Source organism: Myotis brandtii, unplaced genomic scaffold (assembly GCF_000412655.1).
Source record: "Myotis brandtii unplaced genomic scaffold, ASM41265v1 scaffold84, whole genome shotgun sequence".
Classification (NCBI taxonomy): domain Eukaryota; kingdom Metazoa; phylum Chordata; class Mammalia; order Chiroptera; family Vespertilionidae; genus Myotis; species Myotis brandtii.
The window spans coordinates 4,584,283-4,603,915 of NW_005371410.1; the positions used below are offsets into that span (position 1 = coordinate 4,584,283).

General features: G+C 35.8%; 1 protein-coding gene and 1 pseudogene across 9 annotated transcripts in view; one reads left to right on the forward strand and one right to left on the reverse strand.

Annotated features, from left to right (window-relative positions):
• EHBP1 (EH domain binding protein 1) overlaps positions 1-19,633 on the reverse strand; it is a 305,206-nt gene that overhangs the window by 187,046 nt on the left and 98,527 nt on the right. For all 9 annotated transcript variants that reach the window (XM_014532030.1, XM_014532029.1, XM_014532025.1 and 6 more), the window contains 2 exons: positions 5,765-5,946; positions 2,827-2,966 (listed from right to left, as the gene is read on the reverse strand). In XM_014532030.1, the coding sequence (XP_014387516.1) occupies positions 2,827-2,966; positions 5,765-5,946 (322 nt within the window). The remainder of the gene's footprint in view (positions 1-2,826; positions 2,967-5,764; positions 5,947-19,633) is intronic.
• Positions 12,334-18,615, forward strand: LOC102248619 (annotated as a pseudogene).

Consider the following 19,633-nt stretch of genomic DNA (forward strand, 5'->3'; position numbering starts at 1 on the left):
GGGCAATGGGGGGATAAGGACACATATGTAATACCTTAATCAATGAAGAAAAGAAATTTTAAAAAATAAGGTATGCCCTAACCGGTTTGGCTCAGTGGATAGAGCATCGGCCTGCGGACTCAAGGGTCCCAGGTTCGATTCTGGTCAGGGGCATGTACCTTGGTTGTGGGCACATCCCCAGTAGCGGGTGTGCAGGAGGCAGCTGATCGATGTTTCTCTCTCATCGATGTTTCTAACTCTCTATCCCTCTCCCTTCCTCTCTGTAAAAAATCAATAAAATATATTTTAAAAAATAAGGTATATATGTATGTTTAAGAAATAATGGTTGCTATGGTATGAATGTCTGTGTCTCCCAAAATTCATATGTTGAAATCCTAATTCCCAATGTGATAGTATTAGGAGATAGGGCCTTTGGACGGTGTGATTAGGTCATGACAATGGAGCCCTTATGAATGACATTAATGCTCTTATACAAAAGGCCCAAAAGAACAACCCTGCCCATTTCCACAATATGAGGAATACAATAAGGAGTCTGTGACCCAGAAGAGGGATCTCATAAGAACATGCAAGTACTCTTTCAGACTTCCAGCCACCAGAATTGTGAGAAATACATTTCTGCTGTTTATAGGCTATCCAATCTATTGTATTTTGTTACAGCAGGCCAAATGAACTAAGACAATGAACTATAAAATCTAATTATTATTGAATGCCTTCATTAAATCTGTATTTTCCTAAAAAATAATGTTCTTTCTTTTCCTTTCAACCAGCACAGAACTTGTGATATACTGTTATCACTAATTTTTCCTATTATTATGATTAAAACAATACAATATAGCTCAAAACAGCTATGTAAATGTGTGGGTATTTTATTCCTACTTATGGTACTAATGTCTAACTGATATTTAGTTTTAACTAAAAGCCATTAACAAAGAAGAACTGTATCCTCCAATTAAAAGATTAAATTATATCCCACTGGAATTATAAAAACTCATGCTATAAAAAAAATGCCTGCATTTGTAAATGGTATAGTATTAGCATAAGGATGGAGTGGTCAAGCTTAAGTGGGGAGTTGGCATGAAAGGCTTCTCAGACTATGTGGCAACAGAATTAAAATTTGAAGGACAGGCAGAAGGTCATTGGTGGTGGTAGCAGAAGAACACCAACTTGAAGTACTCCAGCTAGCCAAATAAAATAGAGATCTCAAAGACAGGAAAGACATGGCATTTTAAAAATAATTATATAATTGGTGCTGACATCATTTAAACATAACGCAAATGTCAGCATTAATTATTGGGGGTGGGGAGGGGGAAACCCCAAAATGTTATTGAAATAAAAATAATAGCCAGAAGGGGCTAGAGGAGGTGTTGTAATTGATCAGTATGCCTTATTTAATCATTCTTGTCTTGAAATTTTGCCTGATGTATATATATTTAGTGCTTTATTTTCACTCCAATAATAAAGGCATATCATCAATTCCTTAAGTGTGATAGCCAGATTGCCAATAAGTACTTATTGACCAATTAATACAAAGAGGTTCTAATCACTTAACATTTTAGTAGTTTGATCAAACCAACTATAATGAATAATTGCATGGAAGCTTCTAGATATAAGATAAAACATCCATGTACTAGGAGAAGGTAGCTAATGCAAATTCTCATTTCTTTATTTATAAAGCAGCGGTTCTCAACCTGTGGGTCGCGACCCCTTTGGCGGTTGAACGACCCTTTCACAGGGGTCGCCTAAGACCATCCTGCATATCAGATATTTACATTACGATTCATAACAGTAGCAACATTACAGTTATGAAGTAGCAATGAAAATAATTTTATGGTTGGGTCACAACATGAGGAACTGTATTTAAAGGGCCAGAAGGTTGAGAGAACCACTGTTATAAAGGATTCATTGGTACATTGACAAAATAAGTATGAATATATTCAGGCTACTTTATATTATAATTAGTAGTTCTAGTAAAGTTCTATGTATTCTTTTTTTTTAATATTTTATTGATTTTTTACAAAGAGGAAGGGAGAGAGATAGAGAGTTAGAAACATCGATGAGAGAGAAACATTGATCAGCTGCCTCCTGCACACCCCCTACTGGGGATGTGCCCACAACCAAGATACATGCCCTTGACCGGAATCGAACCTGGGACCTTTCGGTCCACAGGCCGACGCTCTATCCACTGAGCCAAACCGGTTACAGCAGTTCTATGTATTCTTAACTAAACTTGGACATGATCTTAAACTGCTGAAATTTGTTATTACCAGCAACATGCTAAGTTTTCAGAGAGCTAAATGGAATATCCTATATAATAAAAGCGTAATATGCAAATTGACCGAACGACTGAACAGCGGAACAACCTTCCAGATGACCATGCGGATGACCACGCTATGACACCCACTGGTGCCAGGCCAGCCAAGGCAGGTGTAATGCGATTGGTCAGGGGCCTGGCCATCGCCCCATGATCGCCCTGCAGAGGGAGGCCCAGGCCACCAACTAGCGGGGCAATCAATCAGGGGGCTCCACGATCGCCCCAAGGAGGGAGGCCCACGTCACCGATCGGTGGTCTGCAGCAGGTGGGCAGGGTCTCCCTTTGCGAGGGAAGCCCGGATCCCGGGTGCCGGAGGGAAGCCTGTGCCAGCAGCCAGGGGAAGGAAGGCCTACTCTTGCACCAATTTAATGCATCGGGCCTCTAGTTAGATTATAAAGGCTTAAGGAAGAAAAAATGCCTTGTTAGTGAAACTGTGTTTCCTGGGAAATAAGAATAAGCTTTCAACTTTACAAAAAAAAAAAAAAAAGATAAACTTACAGCTTAATAAAACCAACCTGTAATTTTTGCTGCCTTTTCCTCTTGGTCCACTCGGTTCTCATCATCTTCTTCATTATCTTCTTCAAAGTCATCTAAATTCCCAATATCAGCCTGCTTCATACTCATCAAACTAGCCAAACTTTGCATGTCTTCATCCCTACATCAATGATTTATAATATAATACATAGTTCATTAAATGACATTACTTGAAAAAGAACTGATGCTTAAGAAAATATTAATATACTCCTTTTTTGTACATTAATAATTCTTCTTAAAGCTATATAATACTATTGAAAACTCTAAACACTCATTTATTAATTTTTAAACAACATGTTTAATTAGTAAAAAGCAAACAGGATTAAAAACTGGTTAGGAGTTACATTAATTCTGTGCTGCAGACATATGGAAGACTAAAATTTTCTCTATGGGATTAAAGTAGGGTTTCCTAACCATGAAGTCTGCAAACAAAAACTTGTTTCATAAAACAAGGAGATAATTGGCAAATCAGATGAGATCTAGACTTTAAAATATTTAAATTTTCATAAGGAATTAAAATAGAAATTCTTATTCTGAAGTCCATGAACCCTTTTGGTTTTGTGAACTAGAAGAAAAAGAAGTAGAATAAAGCCCTGTAAATTATATTTAAATCTTGTTTAAAGGTGCATTTTTCTGAAAGAGGCTACACTTGTTCAAAAGTTAAAGAATTAATGTAATATAAAAAGCACCTTAAGACAAAGTCTAGTCTTTTTAAGAATTACAAGATAGAGCCCTGACTGGTTTGGCTCAGTGGATGGAGCGTTGGCCTGTGGACTTAGGGGTCCCAGGTTGGATTCTGGTCAAGGGCATGTGCCTTGATTGCGGGCACATCCCCAGTGGGGGGTGTGCAGGAGGCAGCTGATTGATGTTTCTCTTTCATTGATGTTTCTAACTCTCTATCCCTCTCCCTTCCTCTCTGTAAAAAATCAATAAAATATATTAAAAAAAAAAAAAAAGAATTACAAGATAGAAAATGACCTGGATTGATTATAAGTTGGACCATATAGTTGATAAATGTTTTTATATTGAAGTATTTAAAATATAAATTTATGAAATTTACATTAGAATAGAAATGAAAACAAAAATTAAAATTAAATACTGTAAACATAAAAAATTTAAGTTTTCCTGATCTATCATTTTCATCTTAAATTTCAAACAAACTACAGTGAATGAAACATATTCCTAACATGTCATATACAAACTAAATTTCAATCAGGTATACTTCCTCAAAACTCAGAAAGCCAAATTAAAACAGTTTCTCATGTTTTTAGCACAATACAATAAAAAAACACACACACCAAAATCTCTTTTGTAAATATTCATTTTTCTAAATATAATGACTTTGCAGACTAAACTGGTTTTTTGAAATTCTTTGCATTTTATCTCATATAAGCTTAGAATTAAAATAATTTCCCCATTTTAAAATAAGTTAGTAACACAAAGTTTGCATGAACAAAAAAAGTTATGTTACATTATATGAATGCCTTACAAGTTGCTCACCTATCAATGGGGATCATTTCAAGATATATTATTCTTAAAATGCTAATTTGCTTAATTTTACCTATTTAATTTCCTCATATTTTAACCCTGAACATTTTTCTTTGGGAAAGGTAAGGAGGAAAGAGGGAATTTAGGGTGTTTGAGAGAATGCTTCACTCAAACTGAGATACTTGGTTTGACTGAATTTCCTCTCACCTATATTTCTGTGAATGGTACTGACTCACTTACTGCTCGGCCCACTGGAAAGGAGTCCACCTTCAAAGGATCTTCTCTGATTTTGTTTTCTCTCTTCTTTCTCTATTTCCTTACCTTTCTTTTTGGCCTGGATTTCAGGGTAAGGTCTTTATTTTTAATTTCTCAATATTTAAGTCTACAATTTAAGGTCTTGATATGAAAGACTAATGCTTCCATTCTGCACTCTGTACAACACTCACTTAGAAGCAAACTTTCCAGAGAAGAGGCTTATGTTATCTACCAAGTCACTTGTGCCCTGTAGATGAGTGCCAAACATCTCATTCTGACGCACAGTATTCAGTCTAATCAGTTAAGTAGACATGACCAATTATAGTAACCACATTTCACTAGGTCAAACACATTCAGAAGTGTGATTCAGATTGGATTGTAATGTTTATACGTGCCTTTTCCCCCTCACCTTTTAAGTCAAGGTGTAAAATTTACATTTCCATCTTCACTCCAAATAGGTACTAACGGTTTCACTATACCCAAAACATGAACTTACCCCATGACTTAACTAGAGTGAATGTTACTTTTTTTTTTACCTGTTTTAGGTATGTTCACCTCATTTTATCCAGCTATATTGTTAAGTCTTTTAGGAGACTAGAACTGGGTATAGAAATTATCTTCGTGCAATGCCTAGTCAGAGCTTTAGAAGTGATTTTTGAAAAGGATAGTGATTATAACAAAGTGTGTCTACCTGTACACCTTGCTATACAGTTTTTGGAAGGCTGAGCCAAAAAACATGAACTGGCAAAGGTTCCTTTAATTCTTTCATTACTCTTATCCTAAACTTTTCATTCTGGGTTCCTCTCATATCTCAGCTGAACCAAACAGCTCCACAAATTGAACTGTCTGTATTTCAGAGGACAACCACTTACACCGAAGACACTAAAATATATATATAAAAAAAAAACATGTATGATATACTATGATATACAATTATAATATAAAATTTGAAACTTTCTGTAATCACTTTTATATTATTGTTCATTCTCTAGAGTCATAAGAGGCTATAAATAACAAGGAGTTCATTTAATTCAGCCTCTGAAACAAAGAATGGCAAGAATGATTGGTATGTGGTAGGATGTTCTCAACTGTTGCCAATATACTGAGTCCAAAGCTATAAACCTACAGTGTTTTAAAACACACTCTGAAGCAGATTTTTGGACAAAATAAACTTACGTGGCTTTTCCTTCCCGGAGGAAAATGCAAGATAATGAAAACTGGAGAGTGGCAGATACAACTTTTTTAGATAATGGCTTGAATTTTAACTTGACATCAGTCTGAGTTGGCATAGGGCTTGCATACTGTTTCATGTTGATGCTGCTAGTAGCAAGAGCTTTCCTTCGACCAGAAGGAGATTCCTGGAAGATAAAAAATAATTATGTTATTTGGAGTCATTTATTTTATAACCAAATATTTTAAAATACAATTTTAATAATATGATTAAACAACAATTGAGACTTCCTTCTCCAATGAATTTCTGTAACATAATAATGAAATAAAATTGTAATGAGTTTATCACAACTTTTACATATGTAAGGCAGATATAAAATTGGAGAGAGCTGACACAGGCAAAAATAGGGGAAGACTTAACAACCCTCAATAACTCAAGAAAGGAAACTAGAACAGAAAGTCTCTAGGGCCCCTGTAAAAAGCACAGGGGCAGGTATCAAAGTTCTCAATAATTGTTTTCCTTCCTTTGATTATACTTAATATAACCTATCTACATTATAACGTAAAAGTAATGATATTAGGTTACATTAACCTAATTAACCTTTCTGAATGCCTATACTTTTTAAGGAAACACCCAGCCTTGGTAACATTCTACCTCATTCTCCCTATAAATACTGAATTCTATCCCATACTTTGAGCCTTATTTCTTCCTGGGGCCTTTTCTAATCACTCTAGTCTATAGTTCTCTCTCTTTCCTAAGATCACATATATCAAGGAAGAAACAGTTGGTTTCTCCGATCCTATGCCAGTGGCAGACACTGCTAAGCAAACCCAGAAGATATAAAAATTCTTCTCCACATAGCAATTGCCAATTCATCAAAAATAGAACACAAAATGAAACCTATTTGCTATCAAAGGTATTTAACATTCCATTAATAAACTATCTTATTTCAAAATTATCCTTTATAGAATAATAGCATAGGAGAACAATGATAACAGGACAGCAAAATAATGATTGGGTATTAAGTATGAAAAAGACAAGGCGTCAATTCTGGAGAAATGCTATAATGAATAAGACATAATAATCCCTGATTATGTGTTCTAATGGCAAAGGAAAATTTTATTTTTTTTAATTAATTTTATTGGTGTGGCACTGGTTAATATCATATGGGAAATTTTAGGACAATTTGTAAATAATGTAAATCAGGGGTCATACCATCATTAATGTAACCAGAAGTCATAAACTAGCATTTCGTAGAGTTTACTGGTCTGAGAGTTCAGACCTAAAATAAGGCTTAATTTCCAAACTACATGATCTTGAGCCTCAGTAACCTTCCCTATAAAATAAGGAGATTAAACAAATCCATTCAAGCTCTACATTGGTTTTCTATAAAATTACTTAATTTTCCAACCAAGGCAGGAAAAACTACCATTACCATTTGAATTATTTAATAAATCTTTATTTGTCCTATGATTGACACACTTGTCTAAAATTGGGATATAATAATTTAATCAAAACACTGAAACAGCCTTTTAAAAATTTTTGACATTTCTACCAGCAGAACAAGTAAAAAATGTAATGTAACATCCCTAAAGAATACCTTGTTTTAAAATGTGGTCTTATCTGTCAGATTATGCACAGCAATATTATACAGAACTATTAGTGCATGTAGATACCTTATGAATGAATTTCAAAAAGCATCAAGCACTTGAGAAGGATTTAGGTTCTCTCAGAAGAAATACTTAAGAATATGCAAATACCCTCAACTGAATCAAGTTGAACAGATGTGACTATCCCAAACAATACAAGTGATCTTTCCCTGGTCCCTATTATCAATCAAAGAATAAGATTAAGGTCCAAGGTTCTGACAATGTGCAAAATGAAAAAGTATAATCAGGGAGTATCAACTGATTACACTGATATGAACAATAATCTCTTATTGTACCTTTTGAATAGCTAACAACTTCTACATATAATATACGACTTAAAACCTCTTTTGAAAGCATAACATACAAAGTGCCACATATTATTTTCAGATTTTGTTAAAAATCTGTTTCATAAATTATGACTTTGATCCCTTAATAGTAATTATCTAATTTTATAACCAAACTAGAGGCCCGGTGTACGAAATTTGTGCATGGGTAGGGGGGTGTCCCTCAGCCCGGCCTGCACCCTCTCACAATGCAGGACTGCTGGCTTCTAACCGCTTGCCTGCCTGCCAGCCTGATCGCCCACTAACCGCTCCCCTCCCGGGCTGATCGTCCCCAACTGCCCTCCCCTGCTGGCCTGTTCACCCCCAACTGCCTCCCCTGCCGGCCATCTTGTGGTGACCATCTTGTGACAATGTCACGCGACACCATTTAGGCCAGCCGTTCTCAACCTGTGGGTCGCGACCCCTTTGGCAGTCAAACGACCCTTTCACAGGGGTCGCCTAAGACCATCCTGCATATCAGATATTTACATTACGAATCATAACAGTAGCAACATTACAGTTATGAAGTAGCAATGAAAATAATTTTATGGTTGGGTCACAACATGAGGAACTGTATTTAAAGGGCCAGAAGGTTGAGAACCACTGATCTAGGCTTTTAATATATAGGATAATAAAACTATAAAATGTAAGATAACTTGGAAATGCACATAATTTTGAAAGCCCAATTTAAGGATGATTCCTGCAAAATCTAGAGTCTAGGTGATTAACATTCTGTTTACTTCATTTTTTTAGATAAAAGTTATGCAGAACAGTTTTCTGCTGAACTTAGGGAACTTTTAAGTATTTGGTAATTGGTGTGTCTGAAAAAAACCCACAGGAAATAAAATTATCAAATTCTAAACACAATTAGCTATACTACTTAATTAAAAGCAAAAATTTGCTCAGCAATAACACAAACAGTGCTTATAAGATTTGGGCAGGTAAGCAGTATACAGTTCTTTTAAGTCTACAATATCCATTCCTGATATTATCACAGGATCTCATTAAAGTCTGTGTCTTTGGGAAAGGGGGTCTGAATGGTGTTTCTACTAATTCTTCAGCTAGCTCAGACATTGTTTTCCTCCTTAAAATTAGTTATCGCATAGAAAATAGACTTGAAAAGGGATAGTAATGAGAAGAACATGAGGATCTTTCACAGCTCTAACCCCAGCTCCACAAATCTACACTATTTATAACCATTGAGTCCAAATCTTTACCCACCCAAGACTGGTATAATTGCTATCAACAGTTTTATAAAGAATGAATTAACTGATTGCATTGCTATATGAGCATATCTTTTACATCCCATAGTCCTCTTTAAAGGAGTAAGGGCCAGCCAGGCAGAGAAAGTTTAGAGAGAATTACCGTTATTGATGCCAGAGTCCTAATCCTAAATTATTGCATGCAGATTAGACAAGAGGACAATAATAAGAGAAAAATAGTAAGATAAATTCTTAGAGAAAGGAAGTTAGATGACAAAAGTCAATAAGGAGTGATTACATATGTGTAGGTTTAAGTTTCTGCCTCTGGTCCCATGTTTATACGTGTATTAGTAAATCAGGCAGTATTTTGGGAATTACTTCAAAATCCCTAAAGCAGTTCTTAAACTCTAGGGTTTATTAAAAAACAAAAAATAAAACGAGAAGAGCTTGTTAAAAATTCTGATGCCTATCTCCCACTCCTAGAGATCCTAAATTAGTAAATCTAGAGATGAGTCCTGCGTTTTCTAAAAGTACTAGTATTAAGTACTTCTGCTCCTCACTACCATCACCCCCAACCCCCCAAAAAACCCACTACTACCAGGTGATTCTGATCTAATTAAATCCAAAATCACACTTTCAGGCCATGGCCAGATAACTCGGTTGGTTAGAGCATCATCCTGATATGCCAAGGTTTTGGCTTCAATCACCAGTCAGAGTACATACAAGAATCAACCAATAAATGCATAAGTAAGTGGAACAACAAATTGATGCTTCTCTCTCTCAAATCAATAAATTAAAAATAAAATAAATAAAATCACACTTTCAGAAATAGTTCCCCCTAAGGAAGTTCTTATGTAACATTATTATACTTAAGAAATCTCGCTCCCATTTTTAATAACTATTCTCATTGTTATAAAAAAGAATCAACCAATATATATTTCCATTTCTTTGAAATCCAGCCTACTGTATGTGGCACCAGCACTTATTCACTGTTTTACCTTTGGCATATTTCTTCATGTATCTGAACCTCAGTTTCATACTCCCAGATTGGTAAATATTTTTAAATGTTGGACGATACCAAGTGTTAATAAGAACAATGCAAACTCTCTTACACTGCAGGAGAGAATTTCAATTGATCAGGCACTTTGGAGGGTAATTTGACATTACCTTGTAAAGTTGAACACATATACCTTACAACTCAGCAATTCCCATCCTAGAAGTATATCCTATAAAAATCCTTGGGACAACATATGAGCATTTAGCATATAGTAGGTGCTTAATGAATAATATTTACTATAAATATTTATGAGCCATTTAACATGGTTTATTACACTAATATTACAAATAGTCTATCCAGAATCAGCAATGTTGAAATGAGGAAAACAAATGCAGAAAGCCATGCAGGATGTTTGTTTTAAAGTAATGTCTCTAGTTAAGTAGTTACTACAGTAATGTAGCAATGTAGTTATTAAAATTTATGCATGGACACCCCTACATTCTTGCTAGACCTAAAATAAATTTTCCACCTCAATATATTCTCACTGTTATTCAAGTGTTTACAATACAAGCAACAGATGAATGTTTCCTCTGTACAGCATAAAATAAAGATTTTATAATAACTAATAAGGAATTAACTGATTATAACATGAATAACTACATTCTCATGATTCCTCTCCTTATTTTCATACTTCAAGAGTCTTTGGCTTGGCCGGTGTGGCTCAGTGGCTGAGCATCGACCCATGAACCAAGAGGTCACCGGTTCCATTCTGGTCAGGGTACACGCCTGGGTTGTGGGCTTGATCCCCAGTTGGTGGCGTGTAGGAGGTAGCTGATTGAAGTTTATCTCTATCCCTTTCCCTTCCTCTCTTTCTAAAAATCAATAAAAACCTATTTTAAAAAATATTTTTTAAAAGAGTGTCTTCGGCTATTTGTGACCTGTTATTCTTCCAAACAGGGGTGTCTGCTTTGTGCAACAAGGGGATCTTATTAGACGTTCCATCTTGGGGAAATGGGAGGTGCTAGACTTTTTTGACATCTCCATGCAGTGGTAAGAGCAGTAAATCGCTAGTTCAGTAGAAACCCTCAGTGGGAAAGCTATGATGAATGCTTATCTTCTAGACTTCCTGCTTTCAATTAAAAAAAAAATTCTTTTGATTCTATCTGTATCATTTCAGGAGTGCATTCATAAAGATCATTTGGTCCTATTTTACCCAAGCTTTTATCTGTTTTCCAATAGGAGAGTAATTCATACTATCTATTCTATCACATTGTTAGAAGCAGAATTCTTCATCTGAATGTTATAAGCACAGAACTAATCATTCTGATCAAAGAAATAGCCATCAACACAATGTTCACTTATCTCACATTGACCTAACCTCTTCAACTTAGCAATTCTTAGTGACTTATTAGGGTTATTTGAGAATTTATTTTATTGGAATTCTTTAATGTGAACCTGTGATCATCAATGCAACCACACCATTCTCTTGTTTTGTCTGTTTAGATGCTATGTCTTAGCGCTGCCATAAGCAGATAATGATAAATCAATGCTTGCAGCACATGCCAGTCTAGAGACTCACAGTCTAATGCCTGATTCTGTTCATTCTTGTCCATTAGAACTCTAAATTCTGATTCTGTACAACTGAATCAAGGCAACCAAGAAATGAAGTGACAAGCAGACAGAATTCTGAACAGCATTATAAAGTTATGTGACCAGATTGTTTAAAAGTCTTAGTTATTAGATCTTACCCTCTATTTTATGACTATGTGAATTATTTCACAGTAAAAAACTAACACACCCAAGTATCTGTGTAAATAACCATTTTTTCTATTGACTCAAGAACCAAAATGGTCAAATAAGATAATGTGGAGTTAGAAGGGACCTTTTAAAAGTTTCTTAATCCAACCTGTGACGCTAATGCAAAAACACTTTATACCATCCTTAACAGAAAGTTATCATATTTGTTTCCTGGTACTGTTCAATCAAATTTAACCTAAAGATGCCCAATACCTTGTTATTTCTAAAAAATAATAACAACAACTTGGTACATACCACAGTATCAAGGCCAATAATTTTGCTTTATTTATTCTTTAAAATACTTATTGAGAGCCTATTATGTGCCTGGTATTCTCTCATTTAACTCTGTGATAACACTTAAACTTTATTTTTCAAATGAGAAAAAGTCAATCTAAAAGTCAAACTAACTTTTCCAAAACTGTGATGCTGGTCCTTTGAGCTGTCACAAGCCCTGCATTTCTCAGGCCGTGCTGAAAAGATCATTGCTTCATCAACAGACCAAACTGGAATACTACAGAATTTAATTTGGAGTCCATGGAGCAATTAACTGCTAAAGCAGACATGTCACAGGGAGTTCTCTCAACCACAAAGACTTAATTAGAAAACATGTCAGCTAAAATAACCAACTTAGATGGTTGGATGGAAGAATCTGGTAGCACAAATGTGAACTGAAAGTATTAATGTTAAAAATATGTTTAAATATGTACTCAAAAACATTTATAAAAATATATTGATTTTAGAATGAAATCTAACATCTCCCTAAAAAATCCAAATAAAAAACCGCAACCTTCTCAAATAGAGGGAAATTCCAGATATATATAAAAATACAAGTTAAAGTATTCAAATCAAAGGTCTAAACCAGTTGTAAGTTGTCCATAAAAAAAAAATTATTACAGTGACCCACCCTCAAGTTAAGTCTACTACAAAGTTGCTAAAGAGCAGTTATATCACCCCCTACTCCTAAAACCCTAAAAGCTTATTCATACTAATATATATATATTTTAACCTTAACTAGGAACTACACTACCAGAATTTTCCATTAGTTTTCAGTAGATGTTCTAAGGGAAATAAGATAATCTGTTAAAGATCTGATACCTGAGGGATATGTCCTTCATGGCCAGGATTTGAATGTGTATGCTGATAATGACTCCCAAATCTTCATAACTAGACAGACCTACTCCTGACTTCCAGATCAAAGCATTCAGTGCCCACTATTTATCTTAACTCAACATAGCCAAACTGAACTCATCTCTATTCCTTGTGCTGTTTCTCCCCTTAGTTTTCTTCTTGGTGAATTGTACCACATTCCATCAAGCCTCCCAATCCCAGGACTCATCAAACTAAGTTTGCTCTAACTGCTAAATCTCTCCAGAATCTGGAAAGCAATTTTCTATCTTCAATGCCACTTTTTCCTAAATTCAAGCATCATCTGTGAACAGACCACGGCTATACTCTCAGGACTTGTTGCCCTTTCTGTAGGCTCATACACACTTAGATTTCATCTCCCATAACTCTATGAGGGTGATCATCTTTTTTTAATGAGATATCTTGCTTTCTTATAAGAAAAAAATCATTAAACAAAATTATAAATACATAGGGTAGTATAAAAAAGAACTCAAAACTTTACCCACTAGCTGAAACCACTGCTAATATTTGACATATTTTCTCTAGTTTTTTAAAAATAGCTTACTATTTGTAAAATCTTATGTTTTTAAGCTTAAAATTATAACCCTGTAAACCTAAATTTTAGAAGTTGCATATCATTCTGAAATATGGTTACAGCACAAATTTACATAAAGTATTCCCTATTAATGAACATTTAAGTCACTTCACATTTGTCATTTAGAACTCATGCTACAATGAACATCTTTTTGTTGTTGTTAATCCTCAATGCTTTTGTTTCCATTGATTTATTAGAGAGAGAAGAAGGGAGAGAGAAAAAGAGGAGGGAGGGAGAGAAAGAGAGAGATAAATGTGAGAAAGAAACATCGATCAGTTGCCTCCCATCCTCCCATCTGCACACCAACCAGGAAATGAACCCAAAATATTTTTGGTGTAAGGGACAATGCTCCAACCAACTGAGCAACCTGGCCAGGGCTTACTATGATTTTTAAATATATATGCATATATATTGGTTTTTATTTTTATGTAGATAAATCTATGTATATTTTCTTCTGTGATTTCTCCCCCACTGCTTAGAAGCTCAGAAAACTCTTCATCTTCTTTATCACTAATCATAGTGACAATTAAAAAGTCCAGTAATATCTAGTGTTGGTCAGGGTATAGAAAATAGGCATTTCAATCACTTTGGTGGGAACAGAAATAATTATAGTCTATTACGAGGATATTTCTTTAGCATTAAAACTATCAAAATAAAATAAATATCCCCTTTGACTAAACAACTCCACTTTTGGGAATCTATCCCAGAATCTGAGACTCTACAGTGCACATGTGCATAAATCTCAATGAAGTACTAGTTATAACACCATCAAGTAAACTGAAAACAACCTTACCATCCATTAGCAGAAGAATGGTTAAATCATTATGGTACATCTATCTATACTATGGAAAATTATGCAGCAATTACACACAGTACAGTGAGAAAAGCAAGCACAAAACAATATATCAAGTATGATCCCATTTAAAAACAGAACAGAGCCAAAACCGGTTTGGCTCAGTGGATGGAGCGTCGGCCTGCGGACTGAAAGGTCCCAGGTTCGATTCCGGTCAAGGGCATGTACCTGGGTTGCGGGCACATCCCCAGTGGGAGATGTGCAGGAGGCAGCTGATCGATGTTTCTCTCTCATCGATGTTTCTAACTCTCTATCTCTCTCCCTTCCTCTCTGTAAAAAATCAATAAAATATATTTTAAAAAACACACACAAAAAAAACAGAACAGAAACCTACCCACCTCAAACTATAAGTAATTTCATGAAAAAATGTCTAGAAGAATTATATATGAGAACTTTTTTACTTTATATATTTGTTTATTGTTTAAATATTTTAAAATAATCATCTGTTCACATTTAATATCATGTATTCTAATTTAATACTTGTGCAATTTCTAAAAACTATGTGTGCGGGGCGTAGGGGGAGAGGAGCAACAGACATTAAGGAGATAAAGGGAAAATAATTAAACAGGGTTTCTCAAGCACAGAAATAACTATTGATATTTTGGACCAAATAATTCTTTTTTTGCAGGGGGACTTTCCTATGCATTATGGAATGTTTAGCAACATCCCTGGCCTCTACCCACTAGATGCCAGTAGCAAACCTTGACCCTCTCCCACCAAATCATGATAATCAAGTCTCCAGACATTGCCAGATGTTCCCTAGGGGGCAAAAATGTCCTCCCCATCACATTGAGAACCACTGAATTAAGAAATCTAATATTTTGAGAAGCCTCCCTAGTTCCTCAACCAGAGTTAGAATTCCCTGCACGTCACCCCATATGACATCAATTATTAGTTTTGTTTCCTTGTTTGTCTCCACTAGACTGTGAGCCTCTTCAAAGTTAGTGTTTAGTCTGCTTATTTAGTTATCTCTTAGACTATGTTCCTCAGAATGTGGACTGGGACCCTCTTCATCCATAACACCTAGGATATTTGTTAAAATTCAGAGTCCTGGATCTCACTTAAGATCTAACAAGCTCCCAAGATGATTCTAATGCATACTACAGTTTGAGAATTACCGGTATATTGTACTTTAGTACAATTCCCTGCATGTGGCAGGTGCTCTGTAACTGTTGAATGAATGCATGGATTCTATTGGTCTCTAGTTAAAAAATGTAAAACTAACCAATCTACTTGTAAAATTCAAATATATAAACTCTATAAAATAAAAAGGGCTATAAATTATAAAATTTAGTTTAAGCAAATTATGCCATTTAATAACAGACAGGTAAACATGATTCTAAATCAGCCGTGGGCAAACTACGGCCCGCGGGCCGGATCCGGCCTGTTTGAAATGAATAAAACTAAAAAAAAAAAAAGACCGTACCCTTTTATGTAATGATGTTTACTTTGAATTTATATTAGTTCACACAAACACTCCATCCATGCTTTTGTTCCGGCCCTCTGGTCCAGTTTAAAAACCCATTGTGGCCCTCGAGTCAAAATTTTGCCCAACCCTGTTCTAAATACTAGTAATAAATTTACTAAGAATTGTATCAAAAAAATTAAAAGCCAGATCTCAAATCTCTGAAGAACACCAATGAATAACTAAACTGATTACATGTATTTTTATTTGTTGGTCAAATGTATTTTGAAACACATTTTTAAAAGTTTTAAAACACAGTGAAAAGTGACATGTAGCCCTGACTGGTTTTGCTCAGTGGATAGAGCGTCGGCCTGCGGACTGAAAGGTCCCAGGTTCAATTCCGGTCAAGGGCATGTATCTTGGTTGTGGGCACATCCCCAGTAGGGGATGTGCAGGAGGCAGCTGATCGATGTTTCTCTCTCATTGATGTTTCTGACTCTTTATCCCTCTCCTTTCCTCTCTGTAAGAAATCAATAAAATATATTTTTTTAAAAAAGTGACATGTATAATAATGTCTTCTCTTTTAAATATTTAATAACATTCCTGTTATGATGTCTGTAATCCAACCAGAATAGATGGTGTGATAGATATGAATTCGTAAGTTAGTTTAGTTAAACTTCAACTTCAGGGGCAGTCAAATGTCCTAACTGAGAAACCACATGAAGGAGAGCACTGTATCAGACAGCTATCCTCTAGAACAGTGGTTCTCAACCTTCTGGCCCTTTAAATACAGTTCCTCATGTTGTGACCCAACCATAAAATTATTTTCGTTGCTACTTCATAACTGTAATGTTGCTACTGTTATGAATCGTAATGTAAATATCTGATATGCAGGATGGTCTTAGGCGACCCCTGTGAAAGGGTCATTCAACTGCCAAAGGGGTCGCGACCCACAGGTTGAGAACCGCTGCTCTAGAGGCAGTAACCACAAGCAATTATTTTCTTCATATTGTGATCAACACTTGAGACATTGCTAATTTGCACAGTAAATATCAGAAATGGTGTTTGTTGGTAAAATGAACAGCTTGCTAGTTAACAAGATGAATGTTAGAAATGGGCTTTCATTATTAAAATTAAATATTAGGATTTATAAATTAGATAAATACTTTATAGTTATTTTCCACCCTTGAATAAATAGGTTATAAAAATCCAGCAAAGTATATAGCCTTTACATTTAGAGATGGTCCCCAGAGTTGATCCTTTACCAGTCCTGTACCCTGCCATTGGTTTGGGAGCACTTCTGGTTGCCTGATGAATCTTGCCTTATGAATGTTGTGTATATAGTTTTACTGAACCTTTCATGTAAGGTGATGGTTGGAATGCCTCAATGAAGAGCTCAAAGCTTCCTTCTTGGACCTTACAGAACAGATTGTTATATACCGCTTTGGTTCGGCATGCTAAGGAATTCTCATTTAAAAAATATCTGTATGTGACAGAATGTGGTCATTTCTCTATAACTTGGTAGTAAAGTTGCAAAGAAATACCTTTAACTGTTTCAATGGCCACCATTATCTACTAAAGACAGCAAAATAAAACCCCTAAGATTAACAAATTATTATCTTGGTTTAAGTCACATCACAACTACTATACCTAAGAATTTTTGCAAGAGACAGTGTATATAGACTATGAAAAATTATCTATAATAATAAAAGCATATTATGCTAATTAGACTGGACATCCTTTCGGACGCCCTCCCATCCTTCCGGATGAAGCCCGGGCTGCCAGGGAAGCCTGGGTCCCAGGTGCCTGCCGGGTCCCAGGTGCCTGCCAGGAAGCCCGGGTCCTGGGTGACAAAGGGAAGCCGGTGCCAGCAGCCGGGGGAAGGAAGGCCTACTCTTGCACAAATTTCGTGCATCGGGCCTCTAGTCAAATATAAAACACAATCGGATGGTCTTTAACATTTCTTAACCAGCAATTGCAGGAAACAGACCTGGGTTTTTATATACTATGCAGCTGAAATACCATCCTCAAACCATTAAAAACAAAAATCTGGTATTAACATTCTTTAAAGAGTCACTACAGATTTGGTATTAAAATGACATTAAAGAAAAATAAAATAAAAGATAGGAAATCTGCTTTATCTATCACCAGAGACAGACTATACCATTTTTAAAACATAAGGTAAATGACATTTTTCAGGGACACCAGAATACATTAAGACAATCTAGGGTTAAAGTATCATCCCTATGGCTTCAAAATTCAAATATCACCACTGCCATCACTCCAAAAAGGAGAAGGGACATCCAATTATGAGATACACATGACTAACATAAAAACTATTGAGAGGAAGTGCTTGGGTCTCTGAGGGCATAGGTAGCGGTGCCCCAGGTCACCATAGCTACCGAACAGGTGGCCATGGAGTCCGTGGTGCCATCACTTGTGGATCATATCTTCACTTGCTGGTACAAAGTGGACGTCAAAGGAAAACCCTGTGAGGACCACTATATACTACAGCATTTCAACCGAATATGTGTCATCACATTGGCAGAATCTCATCCAGTTCTTCGAAGTGGAAAAACAAAAGCATTTCCTATCAAATCAGTACCAACTGTAGCAGACTTCAAAACAGGGTCTCTGGGAAATTTAAACAGGGGGCACAGTTTCTAACAGAAATTGCACTTCTGTGTAAGATTTACTGCTCAGATGGGAAAGAATATACCATATCTAGCTGTGTTCAAGGACGGCTGATAGAAGTGAATGAAATATTCTCCATAGCCTTCTGTTCTTCAAGAGAAGCCTCCACTGACGGTTACACTGCATTTGTGTCGCCCAAATTTGAAGACAGTAAAAGCACAAAAACAATATGAAGTTGTGGTAAAACGTAGTAATTCCACAACAGCCACATCATGAGAACTGAGATGGCATAAAAAGCAACGCAGCACTGGATCCGTGCACTAAAGAAGTACCATCATATGACAGAAGCATACTCCACAGCCAGCATTCTGCAGAGAAGCCTGTTTTTGTTTTTTCTTTCTCTTGCATAACAAGCCTTGGTACCCGTTTGTCTTTAGCCTCTCAGATCTGCCCTGCCATGGACCTAGCCTGCTCCTTTTTTACTTTTCTCTTTCTAAAAACTGATAACCCAGGGCTGTTTTTCTGATTGAAAACAAGCAGAGCATTTTGAGGAAAATTTGGAAAAGACACAAGTTTTAAGTAGTAAGTAAAAATAATTTACCCATCCTATAACTCATCAGTAAATACTACATTTTGACATACTTCTGTTTGAATGTTATGGCATGGTTAATTGCTTTTGCTTAAACGTCCATCAGTTTGAGGATAAAAGAAACAACAGCTGACCTTTCTTATCCAGTCTGCTTCAGTGTGACACTACCAAAAAGTCTAGTCCCACCTCATCTGCCCCAAATCCTCTCCAGGCTGTAGGGGAGAGGCAGTGTGTGGCGTGTACCTTATCTAGTCTTTATGCTGCAGGATGGCCTTCCTCTCTGAAACAAAGCAGAACTCTAACACTGTGGCTCCTTATATGAGAGACAACAAGGCTTTGAAAAACATAAAGGGCTTTTCTAATTTATGGAAGTATTATAATACAGTACATACATTACAGTCACTCTGTAACAGTCTCTCACTAGTTACAGGGTAACGAGCAAAGGAGAAGTTACTGTAATTCAAAGACATAGAGGCCTTTGAATAGAACAAAAGGTTTCACATCATTTGAACTAAAAAAAACACACACAAAAACACACCTGAATTTATGGTTTAAGATCGTATACTTATTCACACTGAATTTAAAATAAAAGACTTTAAAATTGTTTTAAAAAATACACAAAAAGTATTTTAAAAATACTTCAGTTTTTAGAAGTTATAGATAGTATGTTTTCGCCTATATGTGATGAAATAGCACTTTTGTATT